The following is a 17,162-nucleotide window of genomic DNA, read 5'->3' on the forward strand; positions in this document are numbered from 1 at the left end:
TATTCATAACTGCTCAGCCTTATGTTTTTTTAAACTGAGCTATTATTTCATTTGAATATCTCGTTTCATCCATAATCTTAATTCTTGTGTTCACGTATAGTACTTTTTATATCGTTTTTAATGCATTACACAATTGTTAATCTACTTGACCACACAAATTATTTAGTTACAAAATAAATTGAATATATTGACTATTTTATATTAAAACAAACCTCATCTTGTATGGTTCATTGTTGTCTTATATACTGTATATATATTATTGTCATTCCAGATTACTGATGTAGAATGTCATGGACAAGAATATCTCGTTCACTCTCTAACCTGTAAACTGTTTAATCCCGCCTAGAAACAGCTGACCATCTGATGCACAGCGGAGTGGACAAGCAACCCTGTCTGATTCCATCAGAGATTACAGCTCTCAGGCATTAGGGGTCCTTCACAGCCTCTATTTCCCGTGTCAATCATCATTCTGTGGTCCTTAACCAATCCGCAGCCACCAGGTGGGTTGGCATTTACCACCCTCATCCAATCAAATTGCGTCACACCAAAGAATTCCTGCTGAGTAGTGACTTTCAGCTGACAATTCTAATATGTTTAGCATGGAAAGTGAGGAATCATTCAGCTGTTTTTGTTGGATTTTTTACAATCTATTCGCTGGTCTGCAACAAATACAACATGTTATTTAAATCATCCAGGTGGATGCTGCAACAAATACAACATGTTATTTACATCATCCAGGTGGATGCTGCACATTGGTGGTGGTTGAGGAGAGTCCCTCTTCAATATGTGAAGCGCTTTGAGTACCCATACAAGCGCTATATAAATGTAACATATTATTATTTTTATGGGGACCCCAACAAGTGACGAACCTGGCTGGAACATGCTTAATGTTCAATGTCCACCCATCAGTAGTGATCCCTGATTTATTCGTCTTTGCACGCTACGCTACTTGTCTACAACGACCCATGACAGAAGTCAGAACCGTACAGTAAATTTTCTTGCAGCGTTTTTCTTCCGCCTTTCTTTTTGTTCTTTTTTGTTTTGTTTTTCACTCCATTGACCTACCAGCTGTTGAGTTACTCTGCCTGGAGCAGGGATACCATACCGTCTGTTGGAAGACCCCGTGTGGGACTTTCTCCGGCTACCGTGCCAAATACACTACCTGGATCACTCACTCTGTGTATTTTACCACACCAGCCTGAGCGACCGTCTAAGGCACATCTTCCAGCGGACGGTCCAAAGGAAGACTTTGCCAGATTCGTTGAGTGGGTGCTGGTGAACAATGACTCCCCGTTCACCATCTGCCTGGCTGATGACCACACCGACCCCACTCCACATTCAGTGACCAGCCATCCACCGCCAGCGAGCTGCAAGATGGATTTGCTAGACCCCACCGCTGACTGTGGAGATTGGCCTGCCATGATGGACGAGCCCGAGCCTGCAATGAGGACGGAAGTTGACATGAGTGTTAGTGGAGCTCGAGGGCAAGGAGGGAAGCCCTGCCCTCAACCTCACCTCTGTAGATATTATTAACTTGGCCTCTGGACATTATTTGAAGCATTTGTTAAAGGGGCCCTTGATTATGATTTCACTTTTTTACTTGAGTTAGTGTGTAATGTTGCTGTTTGAGCATAAACAACATCTGCAAAGTTACAAAGTTCAATGCAAACGGATATATTTTCTTTTACAGAAATAACTTTTTAAGGACTACAACAAATGGCTGGTAGGGACTGCAACGAGTTTCTTCCTGGGTTGGTGACATCACAAACCCTAAAATTTGCATAAACCTTGGAACACACAACAAAGGGGTGAGGCCACAAAGGGGTGAGGCCACAACAAAGGGGTGAGGCCATGGAAAGCCACCATCGTGATGCCACGCCCCTGTCAGACCAGCCCAGTCTGAATCTCCTGTTTCCCCACTGGTTCCGCCCAGCCCCATGTTGCCTGGGATTCCTCCCAGCCTCCCTCTTCCGCCTCCTCTGAAAGCCATTACCTCCGCTGAGTCTCTTCAGTCCCTCTGCATCTCCTACACAATCTTGTGAGGATCAGCCTTGGTTCTTCAGGCCACCAGCTCCGCCTAGCCCAGAGGATCCCCTGGCTCCGCCTCCAGCCTCGCTACCCATCGCTCCACCTCAGCCTGTCGACCCACTGGCCTCGCCTTTGCTCCTCCCTCCCTTGGCTCCACCTGAAACTATCATCCTGACAGCTTCACCGGGCTCCCTCATCCCACCAACTCTGCCTTGTCTGCCTTGTCTGCCTTGCCTGTCTGACGTTGTCCCACATACATTCAGCTCTGTCTGGCTCAGCCTTCCCCTGGCTCCGCCGCAGTCCTCAGGCTCCCTAGTGCCTCGGACGCTCATCGCCACGGCTCCATCTCGGTCTCCACATTTCCCTTGGGTGTCGTCTGCCAAATCTCCACCATGGCTCCTCCCTCCCTCAACTCCGCCCTGGGGCTTCGTCATGGCGGGCTTTTTGGACCTCCATCTGGCTCCTCATGCACCTGGCTCCTACCACCCTCCACTCCCCCATGGACTCTTCTGTTTGCCGCGGACTATGTTTGTCTGTTTTCTGTTACACGTCCCCCCTCCAGAGGAGTCCTGGCCACAGCAAATGACTTGTAGCAACTTGGAGAACAGACACCAAACAGGCAGAACTAGCATCCCGGTGGATATGGATAAAATCAAATGAGCGGTGGCAGAACCAACATGTTGAAGGGCTAAGAACACCTTGAGTTTGGAGGTGGAGAGCGAGGGTGGAACTAGGACACTGGTTCTACCATCACATATAATTTTCTATAAATATATATATATATATATATATATATATATATATATATATATATATATATATATATATATATTAGACTGCGCAAATGATTATATTATATTACATACATTGTAATGTATATAATAAAATGAATATAATAGTATACACAAAAATAATATACAATATACAAAATTATTATATAAATTTAAATATTACTAAGCAAATTAATTTATTATGACATTATATATTGTATGATATTAAATTATAGTATACATATTACTCTCTCTCACACACACACCCACACACACACACACACCCACACATATATATATATATATATATATATATATACACTCACACAAAGAAATATTATATAATACAAATATGTTTTTACTGTGGTAATGGTAAAATATTTATTTTCATGGGCCAGATAAGAATGTTTATACACTCAAATGAATTCCCATAAAGAAATAAACAACCTTTTTGAGGCAGAGCACATATCCCTAAGGTGCAAGAGGATGGCAATAATTGTAAAAATCATCTGGTTTTAATGCACTGCTGGCTAGAGCGGAATAAATATGTAATCAGTCTGCTCTACATTGCTGTGAGAAGCAGTGCACGTCTGCTGTGTGTGTGTGTGTGGGGGGGGTGTGGGTGTGGGTGGAGGCTGTAGCCGCAGCACGACTTAAATGCACTGCAGCATCCAGCAGGTTCTGTCTCTCTGCATCCTGTTCACTTGCGCCTGCTCGCCTCTCTCTCTCTTTCTCACTCTCATTCTACTGCTTTCTGTCCAGGGTGTCCGTGTATCCATCTGTCCCGGCGCAGAATCTCTCTGTATTCCTCTCTCTTGTCATCTGAAACTTTCAGCATTTAGCCAGACACCGTCAGTCCTTGCAAACCCTGCCAGGCCCAGTCCATCTGCAGAGCACCATAGTCTCAACTCAACGTCCAGGATGGATGCTCTAATGAAGGGATTCTCCATGGCCAAGGAAGGAGTGGTGGCCGCCGCTGAGAAAACTAAAGCTGGGGTTGAAGAGGCAGCTCTCAGGACCAAGGAAGGAGTCATGTATGTGGGTAAGTGCAGATGTTTGCCGCTAGTCTCTCTGTGTGTGTCCCACGCAGGGTAAAATAATGCAGTACTGACAGTGATAATAATAGCTGTGTTCTGTAAAGGTCTTTGCAATTATTCCCAATGGATTTAATACAGATGTGATGGATGAGTCTGCATTTCATTACTATATGTGTGTGTGCGTGCGTGTGTGTGTGTGAGAGGAGGGTCTCAATGAGGTTGTGCTCTAGTCTGCTGAGGATCTGTGAGAGTGTAGATGGAGGCAGCTGTGAATGTGAGATTCATGAATGATAAAAAACAAAAAAAAACAATGCTGCGAAAATGGTGCAGGGAACAAAACCTGGGGTGTGGTGAAGGAGAGAGTGATGGTAGTACAGACCTGAACAGGACAAAGTAAAAGCTTATAAATACAATGACAATATCAGCGTGCACTAATATTTCAGATTAATTTTTAAAAATAAATAAATAAATGTTTTTTAACACATAAACCCAAACACGTGTTTTATACAGTTTCATTTAATAATTTGAATTATTTTGTTTTTATTTTATTTAATAAAGTCAAGTTGTCATTATAGATCTCAGCATTTATAATAATATAATATAATATAATATAATATAATATAATATAATATAATATAATATAATATAATATACAATTTAAAAAAGCATAGTAGTTTATACCAAGATTTGGTGCCATTACTAATTTTTTATTCATGCATAAAAATGCATTGTGCACTACAATGCTGTTACAAATGCCATTTTTAGGCAGAGATGTGCTTTTTTTATTTTTTTATTTCATGCATGCACTCATGTGCATGTGAATAAGAGATATACCTGTTGTTTATATCCAATATTACATGAATACATTATTTCATCCTGCATGCATTATAAAGTGTTGTTTATGTGCATGTGAACGAGAGAGAAAGTAAGGGGGGGGCATAAAGGGAGCGGATCAGCTGAGCACTGCAGCATTTACTCCCTCCCCCTCTGTGCTTGCCGTCTCCATGCGTATGTGTGTGTGAGAGAGCGTGTGCCGATGCAGCAGGATTTGCCTGGTTGTGAGTGGACTGAGATGACTAACGCTCATCCTCTCCCTATGCCACCGTAGAGAGAGAGATGGAGAAATTAGGTGGAGAGCTCAGTGTTATGTCATAGGCTTGTAGCCCCATAGCGCCTGCTTATGCTCATCACAACAGAAATGAACAGATGGCATAAGGAGGACACGATAGATGACTGAGACAGAAAATACAAACACCGTTCAACGTAAAAATATGAATAAACAGGATTCATTGCATGGCCAATTTAATGGACAGCGTCTCAAAATGACCTACACACCATAGAGCGTTCCGGTCACTCAAAACTCTCTCCTCGATGTAATTTTCATCACCTATAAATCGACAGTGGTAATCTTACCTAATCCAATCAGATCAACAATCAACCTAGCATGCATTTGGGTGCGATGTAATCTTTATAAGCACTCCTCCACCAAGGTCACCTGTGCAGAGGTCACAGGCCTGCAAATCCGCTCTCATCGAAGTGCATGTATTGTCAGGAGACTTCAGAGTGCTTATATGGCATTGTGTGCACTAGGGTGTGAAATCATTACTCATGTTGATTGTTACGAAGGTAGGCTACTTATTCTCTGTTTGTGAGTGAAAAAGCTACTGCGTTTGGTACTGTGAATGGCCTTTGATCCTTTGATTTTCTGAAGATGCGGTGTCATCAGCATCAGCTTATGACGCAGTGTCTTACGCTGATCTCGACTGGAACCGATCTTGCAAACCCTTTATCAACAAGCAGCCTAGGTTCCTCCGACAAACAGAGAATGTGTATTTGAAAAGCAATCGGTGCAGATAGACTTTGACATATATAGAGTGATCTCCTTTAAGGCACATACAGGAAGACTGCAGGAGAGCAGATGTGCTCAGCCATGCAGAAACTACTCAAAACTAAGCTTTCACGTAAAGAAAGACAGAGATGGATAGGGAAAGAGAGGGAGAAGGAAGGGAACTCTCTAAGAATAGAGAGGGATTGACTGAGTGAAGTATAAATATAAATTGAAGACATACTGAAATATGGAAGCAGGTTGCATCCAAATATTACACAATTTCAACATCTGCTTAGACTGCACTAATAACCAGACAGCTGGAATTATGTCCTTTGTGTTGAATTTTTAAATGTATGATTACAGCAAGGCTGTGATCTGTGTAATATAATGATATTGAGGGTGGATGTAAGACTGACAGGCAAACTCTTTGAAGCATCTGTTAATGAAGTGTTTGGTATCTTATCAGCTTTAAAGTGGTGCTGGAATTCCCCTCTATTTGCACTGATCTGAATAGTCCTCTATCACCTGTGAATAGAGACGTGAGCAGGATTAAATGATGAGATCAGATTGCTTAAACATGAGACTTGCATTTTGTATATGTCTTAATGTCTCAGGTATTTTGCATATTGTTGAAAATCTGTGTACTTTGCATATTTGTATATTGCTTAATGTTTATTGTGTTTGTGCATTTGTATAATTTTTCACTTATAATTAAATATATATATGTATATATATAAACAGACACATACACAGTGTGTATACAGCACAACAACGAAGATGCAGCACAAATGATTCATGCTGTTCTAAAACCATTGTCTATTATTATGACTATATCTATGTAAAAACTATTTGCACTACCGTTCAAAAGTTTGGGGTCAGTAAGATTTAAAAAATAAAAAAAAATGAGAGAGAGAGAGAGAATGCATTAAATTGGCCAAAGGTGTCATTAAAGGCATTAATAGGTATAATAAACCAAAGGTTTCTATTTTAAACAAATGCTGTTCTTTTGAACTTTCTATTCATCAAAGAGTTTCAGATTCCACAAAAATACTAAGCAGCACAACTGTTTTCAACATTGATGATAATAATAAGAAATGTTATTTATAATTGTAATAATATTTCACTTACTATTTTCACTGTATTTTTGATCAAACAAATGCAGCCTTGGTGAGACTTCTTTCAAAAACATTAAAAAATCTTACCAACCCCAAACTTTTGAACCATAGAGTAGGCCTATATTTCACATTTTGACATCAATAGGGTGGCTTTTCCTCTACATGCTTTTATATGGAGCTCATTCTTCCGTATAGTTGTAAAATGAGGCTGTTGCACCATTCTCATAAAGAACATTTCATGTTTATTTATTTCAGGCAACAAGACAAAGGAGGGAGTGGTGTCAGGCGTAAACACAGGTGAGAAATTAATAAGTGTGCCTCGTCTTTAGAAAATAGAAATTGAGAATTGAAAAGTCATTGACATACACTATCCCTCACAGTTGCCCACAGGACCACCGACCAGGCGAATATTGTGGGTGAAACAGCGGTAGGCGGTGCTAATGAGATGGGGCAGAAGACAGCAGAGGGGCTGGAGAATGTGGGTGCATCAACCGGCATGGTCAACCCGGTGAGTGACAGCGCTCTCATGTGGTTCTCCACTAGATATCGTCCTTTTAGATGACCCAAAAATCGGCCTTTTTATCTTTCTGTTTAATATTTCATGTGTATTGCATTTCAAAGACCTTTAAGTCTAGCCTAATGGATCCATGTCTAGCCTGGGTTAACTACTAAAGGCAGTTGGTTTGATAATACTGCACTTTACTACATGTAGCTACTGTATTTATACTGTATTTTGTGTCTAACATATTCTGTTTGTCCCCCCCCCCCCCCCCATGTGCTGTTGACAGGATGAGGCTTTATATGAGGTGCTTATTAAATGGGCTTGGGAATGGTGGTTCATGAGACTGAGCTTTAAATTTAGCTGACTGCTGTATGACAGACAACACACTGATGGGGCAAATGTGCGCAACCATCTATATAACAGCAGAGTTCAGTTGGCTTCGTTCAATCCCCACTGGAGTCATTCTCTTCATTGTGAGATCGATAATCTTCATAATGAGATCGAATGGCTTCATTGATTACCTGGATTCCCTTTAAGTTCATGATTTGTCAGTGTTCAGGAATTTTCTGGAAAGAAAACTCTGCTTCTGCTCCAAACTCAAGGGAGCAGATCCATGTTGTTTTAGTATTATTTATATACTATTATATAAATAATATTTCATTTCTAATTTTAGTTTGTTTCTTTAAGTTTAAATTTGTTATCTAATATTTATATTCTGTTTTATTTCAGCAATATTCCAATTAATGTAGTTTTAGCTAACAAAAACAACACTGGAGCTTTAGTCACTGACAACTAAGTGAATTGTTCTGAATCTACACTAATAGCATCATCAAGAAAAGCAAATCTTCACATAACACGCAAATGACAGATCTATCCCTATATTTACCTGTCTAATACAATCATTCCCATTGCATCAACTAACAGTCTGTGCACTCTGTCATGTCTTCTACCAGAACATGTATTCTGGCAGGACAGACCATGTAAATGACACTAAAGCAGTTACACTTTTACATCCTCAGACAGCTTATCAATGGCAGTGTGCATTTCTAACTGCTCGTGGATAATGCATGTTTTCCCTGCACAATATTACTTGCTGTTCCTCCTTAATGTAATGTTCCAAATAATGTTAAATGATGGTCTTATACATTTTAACAAGTTCAATAATTGTCAGGAATAATGGCTTATCTAGAACCAAAGTTTTGCCTTCAAAACATAATTTAATACATACATTAATATGTATTTATGAATATACATAAAAGTCCTTAAAATTCTGTATTGTACAAAAACTTTTCTGGAAGTCACAGATCAGTTTTCATTCTCAAAATGGGTTATTATCATAAGCTTTTTAACTGTGATTATAGATATTCAGAGAGCAATTATGCTTCAAAATAATCATTAAATCAAAATGACCCTATATACGTTCACATTCTTGGTATTATTTTGAACGATTCATTGGTGCACTTTACTTTAAGGACACCAGGGGTCTCATTTATAAAATGTTGCATAGACACCATCCTACATTTAATCTAAGAGAGTGGTTCTCAACCAGGGGCCCACTAGGGCCACAGCAAAGTTCCAAGGGGGCCTCAAGATGACTTCAAAACAAAACACACATTAAAATAAGATATTTCTTATTTTAATTCGCTCACTTAACAACTAGGGTTCCCACCACAGTCTTGAAAATATATACGAGAAAGCCCAAGTATAAAGTGTGATTTCAAGACAATGGACCTTGGAGTCAAAAAGGTTGAGAACCACTGAATCCCAAAAAACATGGATTTTAGCATACGCACACTGTAAGAATCAAATCCCGTATTATTAATATTGCCGTTTAGATGTAACTGCAGAACCACAGAAGCACACGTCACAGCAGTCTGAGAACAGCAACACCGGAAGTTAGGGTGGTGCTGAGGATCGCATACCTTGCTTCAACCACTAACCCTACCCGTCTCCATTACTGTAAGCTGTACCTTAACGAATGCTCAACCCCACCCAAAGAACGTACCCTTAACGATGCTATAAGCTCCACCCCAACACCACGGGCCTAGCGCTGCTGTCCTCAGACTGCTGTGACGTATGGCTCTGCGGTTCTGCAAAATACCTTCAGTACTCCTAAGCTGTCACAAAGAAAAGTGCGTACGCCTGCTTGGAACCTAACGTTGTGTTAAGCACCGTTTTGATAAATCTGAACATTGGTGTGGATTTTAGCGTACACACACCAATCTCTCATCAAAATCGAACTTACTCCGCCTCTGAAACGACTATCCTTTTTGGCAAATGTTATAGATCGCAACATTATTTTTTTTAATTTTGTTGAAGGACGGGAAGATTTGATGGGGATGTAGAGAAGAAAGCTAGGACTAAGACTGAGTCCTTTGAGGAGGACAGTGACTCAGCAGAAGAGCAGAACAAATAGAGAGAGAGAGAGAGAGAGAGACTGTGGAAGAAGATGTGCCTGCCAGCTGCATTCACCTTCCACAGGAACTCCATGGCCATCGATTACATCCCTCCCTCCTTCCCTCCATCCCTGCAGAGACAGCAGTCATAACACACTGCAGTAAAGAGACATTGTCCCTCTGCACAGGGAGTGTCTGAGAGTCCAGGCCTGTGGCTGTGCTGCATCCCTGCATGTCTGAATGGATATTCTTTAGTATGGCTATGACAAAAGCAATGTTATTGAGCTCTGTATGAAAATTCACTGCTGAATATATGAATGACAGGCGGAGCTAAAGACAGGAGCAGCTGTATCTTGGATCTTAATTGTGTCTGTATTCCACAGGGTGACTTCTCCCATGGGGGCGGCATGGAAGGAGGAGAGGGTGGAGAGGTGAGTACGGAGAAAAAAAAGCACTTTCCATAAAAAAGGACTTTTTTTTATTTATTTGTTAGATAAACTTGTTTCTAACATAAAATTAGCATGTCGGAAATTGTTTTAAACTAATGTGTATGTCTCCCTTTAAAATTGAGGATTTAGCCTGTTCTGCCTCAGAAGTCTTATAGTCTTATTAATTCTCATGAAAAAAATAAAATAAAATTATATACAGTTTTTGGGGTTGGTAAATCTCTCATGCTAATAAGTTGGCACTGAATTGATCAAAAAATACAATAAAAGCAGTAATGTTGTGAAATATTACAATTTAAAATAACTCTTTTCTATTTTAATATATATTTTAACATGTAATTTATTCCTGTGATGGCAAAGCTGAATTTTCAGCATCGTTACTCTCCGGTCGTCAGTGTCACATGATCCTGCAGAAATCATTCTAATATGCTGATTTGGTGCTCAAAAAATTATTATCAATCAAAGTTTTTCTTAATATTTTTGCAGAAAACCTTGGCACATTTTCTTTCAGGATTCTTTGCTGAATATAAAATTCAAAAGAACAGCATTTATTTAAAATAAAACATTTTGTAATATTTTAAATGTCTTTACTTTTGATCAATTTAATGTGTTCATGCTGAAAAGTATCTGAACAGTAGTTTGTATAGAACATAGTGTATAGTGAATATAATAATTATCTATAATATTCTATATTATAAAATTATATCATATTTTAGAATGAATGAATGCTTTATACAAACCCATTTCCAGAATAGTTGGGACATTTTGTAAAATGCAATCAAATCAAGAATCTGTGATTTGTTAATTATCTTGAACCTTTAACTGACAAATGTACAAAGAAAATATTTCCAATGTTTTCACTGACCAACTTAATTTTATTTTGTACATATATACAAGTTTTGATTTTGATGGCTGCAACACACTACACAAAAGTTGGGACAGAGGCATGTTTACCACTGTGTCATATCACCTTTCCTTTTAATTACACTTTTTAATCATTTGGGAATTGAGGATACCAATTGTTGAAGTGTTGCAAGTGGAATATTTGCCCAGTCTTGTCTGATACAAGACAGCTGCTCAACGGTCTGTGGTCATCATTGCCAGATTCTCCTTTTCATGATGGGTCATACATTTTCAATAAGAGACAGATCTGCTAGTTCAGTGTCTAGAAACCACTCAGTTTTAGCATGTGCAGAATAAGGCCTGGCATTGTCTTACTTCCCAGGAAAGATGTCATCTTGGCAGTTTATGTCTCTGTACAATCCAAATATATGCCTTCATGTCAGTGATGCCCTCACACAAATGCAAGTCACCCATGCCACTTGCACTGATGCACCCCAATACCAGGACAGATGTTTGCTTTTGCACCTGTCACTGATGAAAATCTGGAAATGAAAATGTCTGTTTTTCCCAAAAACCATCTGAGATGAGCTCGGGCCCAGAGAACTCGCCAGCATCTCCACATAGAACTGATGTATAGCTTTCTCCTTGCGTAACAGAGATTCAAGTGGCATTTCTTGATGCAGCGTCAGACTGTGTTTAGTGAAAATGGTTTTCTAAAGTGTTCCTGAGCACATGTGGCTGTATTTAACCGAGTAGTGTGATGGTTTCTCATGTAATGCCGTCTGAGGGCTCAAAGGTCACGCACATTCAACAGAGGTCTCCTGCCTTGCCCTACACAGACTGAGATTTCTCTGGAATCCCGGAATCTTTTCACAATATTATGTGTGGTAGATGGTGAAAGGCGTAAATTCTTTGCAATCTTGCATTGAGAAATGGGATTTTTTTAATTGTTTGACAATTCCCTCATGATATTTGGCACAAAGTGGTGAGCCATGCCCCATCTTTGCTTGCAAAGACTGAGAAGCTCCCTTTTCACCCAAACATGATACCCTCACCTATTACCAATTCACCTACTCATAGTGGACTGTTTCAAAAGAGTTAGATAATCTAACCTTTATAATCTTTTCACTTTTGTTTTGCCTCTGTCCCAACTTTTTTGTAGTGTGTTGCAGCCATCAATATCTAAATTTGTTTACATTTACAAAATACAATTATGTTGGTCAGTGAAAACATTGGAAAACTTTTCTTTGTACTTTTGTCAGTTAAAAAAAGGTTCAAGAGAATTAACAAATCACAGACTGTGAATTTTATTGCATTTTACAAAATGTCCCAACTTGTTGTATTTGCATATGTTTATTGCGAAAAAATTTACCTCCTGAGGCAATCCTGGTAATTTAAAAAAAGAATGACTTGATTCTGAACTCTCTCTATGGAAAGTGTCCAAAGCATCTGTGCAGATAAGAATGACTTAATCTGTGTTGAACATCAATATTTTTCTTTCGGTTCATCAGGGTTATTAGTCCAGAGGGCTGAAGCTGAAACGGTCCCCTCTCTTCCCTCTGACTCTCCACCTCTGAGTTTCTGCTCCAAAGCCTCACCTCGACCCGACTCCAGATGTTAACGATATTTTTTTGTGACTGTATGGAAAACCAGAGTTGAAAAAGACTTTCCCTGAGCCCTGTAGCCTTTAGATGTGTGACGCTTCCCCTCCTCTTCATCTGTGGTGGCATCATACTGTTCTCTAGTGTTATTGTCATCCCTCTGCCCGTCCACACCTCATCAGACACGATCAAACATACACCCTCACTCACTCCTTACACAAAAAAATGGACAGGAACCGGGAAGCCTAGAGGCTGATATCATAGGTTGAGGTTGTGTTTTAGGACCATGTCTGAAAAAAAAAAAAAAAAAAAGATACCCGCATGACCAGTAATGTAAGAAAAGCAATACATCTCATTTCATCAGGGCATGTAGCAATGTGCGTCTGGATCTTTGTGAGATCATAGCCATTTTTCGATTTATTTAGTCTTGAAAATGCTGCAATGTACACAATGACAAGTTGTATGTACATTAAGAGATACATTACATTCCTTTAGTTCAGTGTGTGTGCAGAATAGAGTTACTGTGTGCTTGACCAATAGACTTACCGTGTGATTTGTTAGAGTAAGAACAAATATGTTTATTCACAAAATGTGAACGCATACTGTATACATAGATACTGTAAAACAAAAAAATAATTATCCGTATTGATGTAGCTGTGCTAGACTTGCATCTCTTCATTAGCTTGTACATGTGAGGTTTGGTTCAATTTGTGAGTGAAGTCTGTTGAAAAAGGGTTTTTGAATCCTTCGGCTGCTAGGACAACAAGAAAAGACAGTCTTTTAATGTTGTGGAAAGAGATCAAATCTTCAAACACATTCTGTTTCGTCCTGATTTTGTTGCAATGCATGTGAAGTCGGTGTGCGATCATGAATTTGTGATGCCCGCAATGTAAAAGCAATACTACAGCGCCGTTGCAAAGTTTGTCTTTGGTCTGTTCTGTAGCACTGTGCTATATGCTGACTCTAGGAACTGTGTTTTACCAAGGGAATGCTAAGAAGTGTAGATCTTTACTAATAAGATGACCGTCTTCATCTTCATTTAGCCTTACCGTCATGGCCACCCAAACCCGTCCCTGTCCTTTTATTCAACGGCGTGTTCAGATCCACCCCAGGCTTGTGTCTGCTGTAGGTAACTAAGACAAAGCTATCAAACATTGCAGTTTGTTCTTTCTTTGAAGCCACAAAAAACTGAAGACTGCATGTTGCCTTATCAGCACTCGGATATTCACACACATGCACACACACATGATAAAAACACAAAAACACACTCTTCTCAAGATTTCTTTCTTTGAGCCTGTCTCTCTTTGCTCTCTCTGAAACACACACACACACACACAAACACACACAAACAAATGTCCCACATAACTTTTATGTTGGCATCAAAGCAGGCAAGCTGATTTTATAAACTGTATAAGTGAAATAAAGAGTTTTGTTGAAATGTATGCCGAATATGTGTCATTTTTTATTTTGCGGGCGGGATTGTAGGTGTCCTTTGCAAATGTACTATGCACTATAAATATGGTGTGCGAATACATGCACTACTACAACTATTATACGGCTCTTTACACACCATGCATGCAGAATCTTTAGGGTTGTATCGATTTGGCACCAGTATTGAAAAAAAATATATATGACACCCAACCCTACTCCTCTTCAATGGCTTTGCGAAGTTGCTGGATATTGGCAGGACCTGGAACACGCTGTTGTAAATGCCGATCCAGAGCATCCCAAACACATTAATTCATGCTGACTGCAGGAATGTCCACCAGAGCTGTTGCCCGTGAATTGAATGTTCATTTCTCTACCATAAGCCATCTCCAAAGGCTTTTCAGAGAATTTGGCAGTACATCCAACCGGCCTCACAACCGCAGACCACATGTAACCATACCAGCCCAGGACCACCACATCCAGCATCTACACCTCCAAGATCGTCTAAGACCAGCCACCCGGACAGCTGCTGCAACAATTGGTTTGCATAACCAAGGAATTTCTGCACAAACTGTCAGAAACCGTCTCAGGGAAGCTCAGCTGCATGCTCGTCGTCCTCATCAGGGTCTCGACCTGACTGCAGTTCGTCGTTGTAACCGACTTGAGTGGGCAAATGCTCACATTCGATGGCGCCTGGCACTTTGGAGAGGTGTTCTCTTCACGGATGAATCCCGGTTTTCACTGTACAGGGCAGATGGCAGACAGCGTGTATGGCGTTGTGTGGGTGAGCGGTTTGCTGATGTCAACGTTGTGGATCGAGGGGGGTGTGGCCTTTTAGAGTGGCCTTTTATTGTGGCCAGCCTAAGGCACACCTGTGCAATAATCATGCTGTCTAATCAGCATCTTAATATGCCACACCTGTGAGGTGGATGGATTATCTCGGCAAAGGAGAAGTGCTCACTAACACAGATTTAGATAGATTTGTGAACAATATTTGAGAGAAATAGGCCTTTTGTGTGCATAGAAAAAGTCTTATATCTTTGAATTCAGCTCATGAAAAATGGGGGCAAAAACAAAAATGTTGCGTCTATAATTTTGTTCAGTGTACATATATATATATACACTTTATATATATATATTCACACTTTAGATTAGGGTACAGTTCTCACGATGAACTATTAACTACAACTTTTGACACCATTCTACATTTATAGGATATTTTTATGTACTACTGCCCTGCTAAAATAACATATTTGCACATTTTGCACATATTTATCTATATTTATATATTGCACAAGATAACATAACTAAATTTGTATTCAAAATTCAAAGGTTTATATGTTATTGCTTTATATTGTGTTGCTTCCTCAGCCATCAATGATTGTTTGCCGTCTATCATGACAATTGTGTTTAAATCTCTCAATCGCATCAAGAACACTGCAACTGATCATTCAGAATCAAGTATTCCAGAGTGATGTGCACTATGTACATTATACAACATTTTATTGCATTCTGTTTTGGCCAAACCTTGTAGTGCTTATATTTTTGTTAATCGCAACAAACCTTACTTGCCTTTAGCTAGTACAGTACACTCAGTGTACTTGTATAGGCCTTTTTGTTTAAATGTTCTACACACCAAACACCCTCTAGCATTTTCATTTGTTGGAACAAATAGCTTGTTACAGGTCGTTAAATTCACACGGAAATTGTGAAGTTAGTAGAGTTGTTAATGCTGCTGGTCACCATCAATGGAGAGTACAGAGGAGACTAGCAATGAAAAACTGTGTACTTGCCTTTAGTTTCTGAATCTAAATATAATTTACAGATAAATATTTTTGATCATAATAGACATAATAGAGCCAGGCTGTATTTGGGGGCTAACATGATGAATTATGGTTTATTCTATTGTTTTCCTTATCATGCCAGTGGAATATGGGGATGAAGGGTAATGAACTGCACAGAAAGATTTTTATTAGCTAGCGCTGCAGTAACAAGATCTGATCTGCTATTTTGCAAACAAACATCAAGCCAAAACACATTCATACAGACCACAGCAATTATCCACCACTCCTTCAGGACATCACGCTTTAGGGATCCATCAGTACACACCCAGTAAACAGAGCAAACTATTGGTTAGTGAGTCTGTTTAGTGAGAACATTTGTTGAATAGAGCAATAACAATGCTGCTGTAAACATATGTATGGAAAAACCTATAGTGTCTGCTTTGAAGAAACTATAACATAATAATAAAAAATAAATAAATGAGAGGCAGGTTGGCCTATATGCTATATGCAGTCAGTTAAAGGGACAGTTCACCCAAAAATGAAAATGTTATCATTACTCACCCTCAAGTTGTTTCAAACCTGTGTGTTTCTTTCCTCTGTTGAACACAAAAGAAAATATTTTAAATAATTGCTGTCAATCAAACAGTTGACAGTCGTTCTAGTAGGGAACAATACTATAGAAGTCTTCTTTTGTGTTCAACACAAACTCATACAGGTTTGGAACAACCTGAGGTGAGTAATGATACATTTTTCATTTTTGGATGAACTATATCTTTAATGAATTTTTATTTCATTGCATGTCGCTATGAACAAAAAGTGTCATGGTTCAAAATGTTTTTTTGGTCAACTAACATGGTAATACTATGGTATTCCTCTGAAGTACCTGCAGAAATCTGACCTTTGGCACAAAGAAGTTCACGTGGCCAATATCACCAATTTGCTTTTTTGAGAAACGTTGGGTTCGGATTCAAAATCCCAAATCTCTCCTCAACTTAAATTTTAAATCCAGGATTTTCATTGTGGTCACAAGTGTGGCTTTTCATGTTAGAAGTTAGTGCAAAGCATTTGAAAAAAATAGCAATAGTCACTCCAACCAAAGTAGTTAAATTATTTAAATTCACCCATATATTCCCAGATTTTAATATTGTAATATTGCTTTACTTTAAATTTAACTTTTGAATCCTAGATTTTCAGTGTCGTCTCAGACTATTGGACCCCATAGAGGTTTCTTTTCCTTTGCATCTGAATTTCCACCAAACGAACACATTCTTTAGTATCAAAATGCAAGAAGACAGAAAAAGACATTAGGAAAATAATCACAAATGATTCCAGATGCTGTAAATCTCAAAAACCAAACCAGTCATTGTAAAACCACCAACTGCTT

General features: G+C 39.2%; 1 protein-coding gene across 2 annotated transcripts; it reads left to right on the plus strand.

Annotated features, from left to right (window-relative positions):
- Window positions 1-3,189: 3,189 nt before the first annotated feature.
- On the plus strand, window positions 3,190-14,008 carry sncgb (synuclein, gamma b (breast cancer-specific protein 1)). Of its 2 annotated transcripts, XM_084134818.1 has the most exons (6): window positions 3,436-3,840; window positions 7,034-7,075; window positions 7,159-7,286; window positions 7,567-7,584; window positions 10,060-10,107; window positions 12,477-14,008. In XM_084134818.1, the coding sequence occupies exons 1-6, from the start codon at window positions 3,456-3,458 to the stop codon at window positions 12,483-12,485; spliced, it is 630 nt and encodes a 209-aa protein (XP_083990944.1). In that variant the 5' UTR covers window positions 3,436-3,455; the 3' UTR covers window positions 12,486-14,008. The 2 variants fall into 2 exon arrangements, with proteins under 2 accessions (XP_083990945.1, XP_083990944.1); XM_084134819.1 differs by lacking the exon at window positions 7,567-7,584 and having other exon boundaries at window positions 3,190-3,840.
- The last annotated feature ends 3,154 nt before the right edge of the window (window positions 14,009-17,162 follow it).

Source organism: Abramis brama (assembly GCF_963993115.1).
Source record: "Abramis brama genome assembly, chromosome: 14".
Classification (NCBI taxonomy): domain Eukaryota; kingdom Metazoa; phylum Chordata; class Actinopteri; order Cypriniformes; family Leuciscidae; genus Abramis; species Abramis brama.

Bases quoted from the DNA above. Each gene is read 5' to 3' on its own strand.
- sncgb (XM_084134818.1), top strand. From the start codon at position 3,456: ATGCACTGCAGCATCCAGCAGGTTCTGTCTCTCTGCATCCTGTTCACT. The intron at 3,841-7,033 runs GTAAGTGCAGAT...TATTTATTTCAG, and splicing joins GGAAGGAGTCATGTATGTGG to GCAACAAGACAAAGGAGGGA. The intron at 7,076-7,158 runs GTGAGAAATTAA...TATCCCTCACAG, and splicing joins GGTGTCAGGCGTAAACACAG to TTGCCCACAGGACCACCGAC.